Here is a 9,875-nt window from a genome sequence, read left to right as displayed (position 1 = left end):
ATATATATATATATATAGACACACATTACAAAACATAGACACACATTGAGGGATATGCATGCGTAGACACATACAATAGGAATACAAAATACAAAATGGCTGATAGTTAGCAAGGTGGGACACACATAAGAAAGAAGAAAGCAAAGGACCACTGATGAGGTCACAGAAGTGTGACGAAAGAACTCTGGCCGAAATAGGATTAATGTAATGTAATGTAATATAAAGCTGAAGCAAATTAACACCAAATATACAGTGCGTGTGTTTTTATTGGCTAAACTGGCAATATGACCATCCCCAAGTACAACAACATATATATATATTCTTTTACTTATTTCAGCCATTTGACTGTGACCATGCTGGGGGACCGCCTTTAGTCAAGCAAATTGACCCAAGGATTTATTCTTTGTAAGCCTAGTACTTATATATAGTACTATAAATTCTTATTTTGATACCCTTACAAAGTGTTATTTTTCTTGTTCTTAAATAGATATTTTTGAGTTATGCAAGATAGTTATACTATATCCATATAAACATATAAATACTTGTGTATGTGTATATATGTACATATATAAAGGTGTGTGTATGCATCTTTACATTTTTCTGATTCATGGCTTAAAATTAATAGATAGCATGTATATCTTTCCTGTTATTCCAGAAGTAAATGCCCTGAGCAGTCTTTATAGAAACTACCTAATAAGTAATTAAGTACATGAATGAATATTAAACCGATTCTGTTTAATCTTTCCTTTTTAACATTTATAATTGATATATACACACATTTTACCTATTTTGGTTATGATATCATTTTTGAAATTTTATTTTTATACAGCATAACAATATTGTTTATAAACAATCACCCATAGTGCCATTAAATAAAATTTCCTTTGTATTAACATCTTAGGTTTCTTAACATCTTACCCCTTTGAACTGGTAATTAACATCATGATCTAAAGTCAACCTCTATCCTGCCTCTTTCCATAGACAGTTACTTATTATCCAACTGACTACTCCTAATGTCTTATTTCCTCCCTGAGGAAAAGGGATACATATCATAATATTTATGACCATACCTAGCCATAAGCTGTCAACTCACTCTTGTCTTTTATTCAAAATAGACAGTCTTCTAGTCTTAGATTTAGTAATTGATAAAGAGATAAATGAATTAGAAATGGATTACAATCCCTCCATGTGATTCTTAGAAATGTAGTCTATTTTCAGCTACAGCAGTGACAGCATGAATTTCTTCCATCTTCTTACACTGTTAAAATATTTGAGAAAAATTATATTAATGTGTCTAACTTGTTAAAATTCCATTTATTTATTTGCACAGCTGAAGATGGCATTGCATTTAAATTAAATGGAGCTGCTTGAAATGGTTAAGCAACAGGATATCAAGTAGGGATCTACTTGATATCCTGTTGCTTATTTTGATTCTATTCACCTTACTTTGAGCTGTGCAGATAATACCAGACTGACTTGATGTGTCAACTTAAGTACCTAATTCAACTGAATCTCAATTATGTGTGTGTGTGTTTAATACCCTTTTCACTGTCATTAAATCTTATATATATGCTTCACTGTCTGAGCTACCTTATCCTGATAGAAATACAACTGAAGGTTTTTGACTTTTACTATTTTCAACATCCCTACATTCTTTTATCTGTCTTTCTCTCATGTTTACTGCTTCCTAATATAATTCTCAGTGTTGGTTATGTGTTGTTCAGAACCCTGTACACTACACAAATTGCCATTGGAATAATTAGCAACTGCTAGAATTAGAATTAATATCAAAAACTGACTGGGAAATTTCTAAACTATTTTCAACTGAATTTATATCTATTGTTAAGGCTGCTGGTACTGTTTGATCCTTATTTCCATTACTTGATTCCCGTTGTAATCTGCCTTCCTGTTCCTCTGGTAAAGTTTGTTGCACTGTGTTATCACTGCTTGCTTCATCATTATCTCCTCTTGAATTTACACAATCAATAGCAGATATTTGTTGCATATATTCCTGATATGTTGGTGGCATTACTGAGGTTTCATTAATGTTACTGTGAGACCAGTTAAATGCCTGCAATGGAAAAATATTGCAACTTAAATTGTGTAGTAGCAAGAATAATAATAGGTATCACTATGAATTTTTGAAAATGTTTAAATGTAATTTCCATTGTACTCTTTCTTGGAGAGCTTACTTGTGAAATTTGGATGAATATTTTAGGAAATATGACTGAAATAGTTGAAATTTTGCCAAATTTGTATAAATGAATAAGTAGCTATATTTGCAATGTTATATATTTGAAACTGAGATGATAATCAGCTCCAAATTACACAAATTAATAGTGACCATAGTATAATAGTTGCCCAATTTTTTTCAAAAAAGTAAACATTTTTTGGCAGTATTTTAAATATTTATGTAAAGCCTATTTTGTTACATGTAACAAATGGTAAATTTTTGAAGTGTTTTTAGACCTTGTTAAATCTAAAACTAGAAGCCACAGGGACTTGAAGTTTGGCACATTTGTAGTAGGTATAAAACTAAATAAATCCTAAGATTTTGGGACATGACAGCTTTTCCATAAAATTTTAATTAGACTATTAAAAATGGCTATAAATGGCAGAATTTCTGATCAAAAAGTCCACATAAGTTGAATTATCTCTGTTTTGATGGGGATGTTCCCCACAGATTTCTTACCACAGCCCTGGAAATTATTGAGGGGTGCGGGACACAAATTTTATACAAGAAATTTCAGAAAATTTATGCTTTTTATTCACATCTCCAGGTCATTTTTGGAGCACTAGGCACTTAAAAGTAAGTGGAGAAGCCTATATAGTAGAAAAAAAATCCTCAAAATATTTTAAGATGAAAAGCTGTTATTTAATGAAAGTTTAGCTGCTGTTTCTAGTACATCTTGTGACAACCTGGAAACAGCAGCTAAATCCCCTTCAAATCACATACTTTTACATCTTGAGATATTCTCATAATTTGTTTCCCTCCATCATAAAGGCTTTTCCCATTGCATTTGAAGTGTCTAATGCAAAAAAAAAAAAAAAATTGGATAAAAACGGTTTGAAGAAATTATATTCTTTTCTAAGTGAAAATTAACGATATAATTTTTATTTTTTTCATTTTGTAATGATCATCTGACCTAACCCCATTAAGTTTTATATAAAAATAAAGCTAAAACATATATATATATATATATATATATATATAATTTTTGGCAAAATGGCACTCGAATGAGAGTTACTGTTCAGCAGGCAAAATAAAATTGCTGAAAGCCTCATCATCAATGACTCATATAAACTGAAGAACAGAAAAAGTAAAAACATCCTTTTACATGGCTGAAAGCAGTTATTGTTCTTGTAAACTTTTGTTAAATTCAAGAAGCATGTTTTTCTTACCAAATTAAAATTGCCTTGTAGACTGCTTGGTGTCATAACTTCATCATAGGTTGGAGGTGCATCTAGCTCACCTTCAAATGTTAGATTCATTCTTATGTGGTTGTGGGTTGCTAAAAAGAGAATGACTTTGTAAAATATAAAAGTATTTCTACAATATTATATTTAAACAATAGCTTTACATAAAATAAACCTCAGTATACTCTAACATGAACCCTTTACCTATTAAAACTAAGTTTTCAATATAATACAGCAATCAACTATTGTTTGTCAAAGTAGGAGCAATAATAATAATAATAATAATAATAATAATAATAATAATAATAATAATAATAATAATCCCTTCTACTACAGGCACAAAGCCTTAAATTTGGTGGGAGGGGACCGATCAATTAGATCGACCTCAGTATGCAACTGGTACTTAATTTATCAACCCCAAAAGGATGAAATGCAAAGTCAACCTGGGCAGAATTTGAATGTAAAGACAGACAAAATACTGCTAAGCATTTTGCCTGGCATGCTAACAATTCTGCCAGCTCACTGCCTTAATAATAATAATATATGTATACAAGCAAGCTCTCTATGAGAAAGGATCACATCTGTGATCATTGGCAAACAGGATTTAAGAAACTGCAACAAAAATTAAAGAAAATTGTTTGTTAATGAAAATCATTTCAGGATGCTGAAATATTTTTCTCATATATGAAACATAGTTGCTGCCAGGCACATTTTCACAGCAAGGTATATGTGTAAAAAGTAAATATTGCATGGAGATGTAATATACCTGTAAAACAATTTAAATAATACACAAAAATGTGATCCTATAAAAGGAGCTATGAGTGCAAGTACATTCTCATTTCTATACATATACACATAAATGTAATGTTTATACAGTTTACACATGTACATGTACAACCTTTAGCACATGAACAAGACAACATACAACACACAGTGTTTAAAGAAATTAAAAGAGAGAAATAATAATAAATATAAGATGCAACACATCCCATTTTAAACTGAGAGAAAAAAGCAGTTATGCTCAGTAATAAAACTATGAAAACAAATAGAGGTGAATTTTGATCTGTGAGTCTCAGATGATCACAATACAAAAGTAGCCTCAGCATATGTCCAGAGACAGTGTTCTGCCAAAAGGCTAACACTGAAAAGACATGTTCACAGAGCTATTTATGTAGCCTGGGGAGATGCTTATGCTAACTATTTATCGATTTTGTAATGCTTTCTTCTGTTTTTGCTACTTCTTTAGTTGGTTTGTCCTTATCACTAGTCAAAGCTGTTCAGGCAAAAAACAAAACCAAAACAGCTACATTGAAGAGCTATATGCATTCTACACTGCAAAACTATATCTGAAACACACAGGGATAATAAAAGAAACATATCAAATATGGAGAAGAAATACAGATATAAGGGAAAAAGTCTTGGAAAATACTCTTGCAAATGTCCAGTGTTTATATCCAGCGAGAGAGAAAAGTGCCCTAAACTGAAATAGACAAACTAATAGGAAAAATACATGCTGAAAATAAAACAAAACATTTTACAACTCAAAACAATGGGCTGCAATCAAACAGAAATAGCACATCAGACATTATATCTCCAAAAAGAGATAAGACCCCACTAAAGAAAGGAACACAACAGAGGTAACAATGCATACGGCAAATAAAAGGCTGAATCAAAGTAAAATCCCTTCACAGCTACCCAAATCAGAAACAAATAAAACAGTACAGCAAATCAACAACACATAGACAAGCAAATACTGAAACACAAAACAACAACAAACAAAATAACACACACCATAACAGACCAGCTTTAATCAATGATGGGGACAAACCAACTAAAGAAATAGCAAAAATAGAAGAAAACATCACAAAGTTCATAAATATGAGTTAGCATAAACATCTCCCCGGTCTACATAAATAGCTCTGTGAAAGGATAAAGATACAACAGAGCCCAACAAATAATGACCACATCAAAAGATATCAAGAAAGTAAATGACTTGATCTACTTACAAAGATAAAAGAAACCAACCAAATGTGTTTTGTGCAGACTTAAATGAACCTTATTCAGGTATCATTTGAAATGGTTTTTATGGCTGGATGCCCTTCCTAACATCAACCACTCTGTAGTTTGTTTTTTTAGAAAAGGCATAGAAAGGTAGGAGACTGAGCTCACATCATATGGACAAAACATAAGAATGTTAAGAATCAAGAGATAGATTTTTCAAGGAAATAATGCCTCCTTTATTATTTGTTTTATGAATAATATCTTTAATATTGCTACTGACAAAAGTAACATAAAGAAAAACAGCAAAAGATCTATCATTGATTATTTATGGATGATCTCAAGATACATAATGAAGAAGCTCATCAGCTCAAGTTATTTCTTTAGTAAACACAGTGGAAATGGAATGTGGTTTAAAAATATGTGGAGAAATATTCCTAATGAGAAGGAAAGAACAAATTTGAAGGCATAGAAGGTATGGAAAGTATTGATGATAATGGGTAAAAATATTAGGGTATAATGGAGGTGAATGACATGATGGTATGAAACTTTATGCAACAGTAATTCTGAAGACTTAGACTGGTGTTGTGGACAAAAGGGAATAGAAGAAATAAGTTTCAGATATCAAGGTATGGTGCATGTATTACCAATCTGAGTAAAAAGGAGTTACAGAGGCTAGAGCAATATTGACAGGTTATATCTCAACAAACACAAGGATGGCAAAGATTCTCCTTGCTATGAAAGTTGTATATGTTTAGAAGAAAGAAGTTTGGGCTGGTATATCAAGAATGTGAGAGTTCTTTCATTTCAGGTGAGAATATACAGTATAGTCAGGATTGATACTTGCATAGAGACAGAGGACTATAAAGAGAAAAAAGTTTAAGGGAGACAAAAAGAAATGGAATGGAAGAAAGTTTGCAGGAGAGGTGAGCAGAAATACAGATACTGGTTAAGGTAGAGTGACTTGAAGCCAGAGACAGAAGCACCATCTGTGCTGTGTAAGAACAAGCACATAGGATAAATTACATCAAATGCAGGATTGGCAATACACCAGAACGTGACAACTACTGGGTTTGCAGTGATAAAGGGGAGACTGAATGGCATATTGTGAATAAATGCATGGAGTTAGCCCCCCAAAAAATACAAAAGAAGACACAGTAATGTCACATTTGGAGCTATGTGGCAAGTGTAGACAGAATGGAGCAAAGAAGTGGTACGAACAAACTCCAAAATGAGTAATTGAGAATGGCAAGATATTGTGGGATGTAGTGATCCAATGTGATCATAAAATTGAACATCAAGATCTAGATATAGTGGTTGCAAATAAAGAGAAAAAGCCTGTTTAATCATAGATATAGCATGCCATGGAGATGATAAAGTATTTGAAAGAGAAGAGAAGCAGGTTAGATATGATGATTTGAGGTGGGAAATATAAAGACTAGGCATTGAAGAAGGTGAATGTTATACCTGTTGCTGTTGGAGCCATGGGTACAATAAGTACCAAGCTCACAAACCAGACTGAGAAAAAATAGAGATAAATGTGAAGATGGAACATGGACAGCTAACACTTTGTTACATTCTCTAGTGAAGTTGCTGTTTTAAACAAGATAAATAATATTATGATAACAGGCTCTTCAGAAACAATGAAGGGAAATTTCACAAACAGCTGAACAATGAGAATGATCAACAAGGATATGATGCACCAAATGTGGAAGCAACAAGAAACTTTTGTTCAACATAACATGGAAGTAGAGTGGTTATTGAAATTTAAAGTGAGATGGAAAATAGATCAAAACAAAAGAATATAAATATTACAGATGAGAAAGAGAAAAAAATGCTTAAGCAAATAATTGGACCCTGACCCTGATATTTAGGGATTTTGATTTATATATCTCTCAAGCATGCACAACTATATACAACTGTTTCTTACTGACTATATAGAAAATGGAACACCAACATGGATGACAAAAGGAAAGAGAATGCTAAAAGAACAAAAAAAGGGAGAAGTTAGTGATTATAGACCTAATCCCAAACACCAACTCACTGTCTCTGAATGCAAAAACAGCTAAGCAACATGATCATATAATGTTCAATGCTCAGCGATATCATAAAAAAACTGAACCATTGAATCTCTTGTAGAAGAGCATTTCATTAACATTTTATTTTTGGCAACCTTTTGCCTTGACAGAACCATTAACTTTAAATAGAATTGTTTGTCTGCTAACTGTGAGTAATGGCTGCAGCAGTTACAAACCAATGCAAAAACAGCTAAGCAACAATGACACTAGAGAGTTACAAGTCATGACTCTTTACACAAAGGGTTTCCACAGGCAAAAATAATGGCACAAATTGTGGAAGTAAATGTTATAGACTCTTCCCTAACTTCAAGTCTTTTGGTAATCTTTGGCATGATTTAGTTAAACAGATAACACTTGTGTAAGAGAAAGCAGTAACTACATGTGTGAACATAGCTGGAAAAGGGTTTGAATATACCCTTTTTTTATTTATGTTCACCCATCTCTTCATCTGTTCACTTCTACAAAGAATTGTATTCAAAAATCTTACCCCCAACAGAAGATAATGCAAATGAATTTCGTCTGGAAGTTAGTCGAATTCTGCGAATCTTGCAAACAAATATGAAAAATAAGCACAATGACAGAATAATAAAGGTTGTTACAACAATTATTATGATTAGACTGTAACTCCAATATGAAGAATATGATTTTCTGGAATCTGAAAAAGAAAAAAAAGAATCAGTTGTTAATGCTTTAGTAATTAACTCATCCAATTTTAACCATGGTTCTATTTAAGAACAATCAATGTTTCAACATCAATTTATGATATACCAATATAAAATTAATTTCAGCTATTTTCTTCATGATTTTGAAAATCAATTAAAATGCACATATTGTTTTTAGAAATATGATCAGTAAAAGATAGTAATGCATAAGAAGATTGTTTAATGTTTCCATCTATATGTTTCCATCATCATGTTTCATTAATATATTTTCAGTAGTAATAAACTTGCCTTTAGACAACCCTAAGGTGTTACATAAATTTACTTTTCAGGTGCACAAGGGCTTTTTAAAACAAGTTAACAAAAGGTGGAGAGACAGTGTACCTAACAATATCAGTTCCTCTGAGCGACATGTGAGATTGATGTGATTAATGTTCAAACTGAACAGTTGTAGGTTGAAGTCGATAGAAAATATATATGCAGCAAGTGACTTCCAGAGGGTTGCAATCTTAAGGAAGGAAAAGCAAAGTGTTTAGAATAAGATCTGAGTGATAAGACACATTAAGAATAATAGGTAGCTTTAGTGGGTCTACATGAAGAAGGTGTGCAGTGAGCCTCCTTAGTAGGCCAGCACTTGGTAAGGTTGCTGGTTTAGTGATTGAAAGAATGGTATTGCATCGGCATTGCCACTGCATTATTATTGTTGCTGTTGTGTTCCACTGCATAGATCTTTTATGGTCAGCTCATGTCCACAGCTCCCAGGCACAACATCATCCTCAGCACATGAGTTGTTCCAAGTACCACAGCCATTTGTGTACTCCTTAATATATCTGGTATGCCTAAGATCTCAGGTACTGCATTCAGATTTTATCTCAAATTGTTTTAAGTGCACCAATAAGAAAAGAGGCAACTTTGACCATTACTTGATGTATTTCCTGTACCTAGCTCACCAAATCCTGGTATTTGTCTACCTTCACACTTGGTAATTTCAAAAATCAAATCAGCAAGAACAACAATGTTTATTATCACCTATTCATGTGTGTCATCGTGTACAATTGTGATATGAGGGTAATTATACTCCACACAGCTGTCTGTAAAGATAGTCATGTCGCACATGAGCTTTACTCACTCATTTTCAACAAAAATCCTGATATGATTTTTTTAACTTTGACCCCAGCTTAATACTATTTTAAAGTGAAACCAGTTCTTCCTCCATCATCCTTGTTTCCTCTTTACTGATATATAAACTGGTATTTTAAGCAAAAATTAATATCTTGAAGTCTGTCAGATACCTCTTTGCAGCTCATCCTGGTGTGAACAGTAGAAACAGAGATTTCCTTGCAGTTGCAAATTGATTTTGTAGTAACGCCTGCGCATGCGTAGTCTTACGCATGCGTAGAATTAATAAAGCAAGCGTCTCCCGCTCAATTCATTCTCTTTCTCGCTGGCCAGCGATTGAGCAAGGACGTGTGTTTAAAGCTGTCTCTACATCTTTCGGTCTTATACTCGACAGCTCGTTATTCTCACCTCTAAAGATGTATAACTAAAGATATGTATGTTTTACCAAGTAAATAAATGTTGTTTAAGTTGTTTAGTCTGGAGTTCAGCATTCCGTCTATTTCTTTAATTTTATAGTAGAAAGTCAGGTATACAATCTAAAGATGTATAACCCACTTTCTACTAAAATTTCATTGAGCTTTGTGGGTCTTGCTTGAAGTTAATG

General features: G+C 32.7%; 1 protein-coding gene across 8 annotated transcripts in view; it reads right to left on the bottom strand.

Annotated features, from left to right (window-relative positions):
- Nucleotides 1-23: 23 nt before the first annotated feature.
- LOC106874300 (uncharacterized) overlaps nt 24-9,875 on the bottom strand; it is a 373,269-nt gene continuing 363,417 nt past the window's right edge. For 7 of the 8 annotated variants that reach the window (XM_052974178.1, XM_052974177.1, XM_052974181.1 and 4 more), the window contains 3 exons: nt 7,981-8,148; nt 3,403-3,512; nt 24-2,071 (listed from right to left, as the gene is read on the bottom strand). In XM_052974178.1, coding sequence (XP_052830138.1) covers nt 1,760-2,071; nt 3,403-3,512; nt 7,981-8,148 — 590 coding nt within the window. In that variant the 3' untranslated portion in view covers nt 24-1,759. The remainder of the gene's footprint in view (nt 2,072-3,402; nt 3,513-7,980; nt 8,149-9,875) is intronic. The other variant, XM_052974183.1, reaches the window with a different exon arrangement.

The sequence above is a fragment of the Octopus bimaculoides genome, chromosome 17 (genome assembly GCF_001194135.2).
Source record: "Octopus bimaculoides isolate UCB-OBI-ISO-001 chromosome 17, ASM119413v2, whole genome shotgun sequence".
Classification (NCBI taxonomy): Eukaryota; Metazoa; Mollusca; class Cephalopoda; order Octopoda; family Octopodidae; genus Octopus; species Octopus bimaculoides.
Note: the sequence above shows the minus strand (reverse complement) of the source record. Positions and strands in the feature narration are given on the sequence as shown.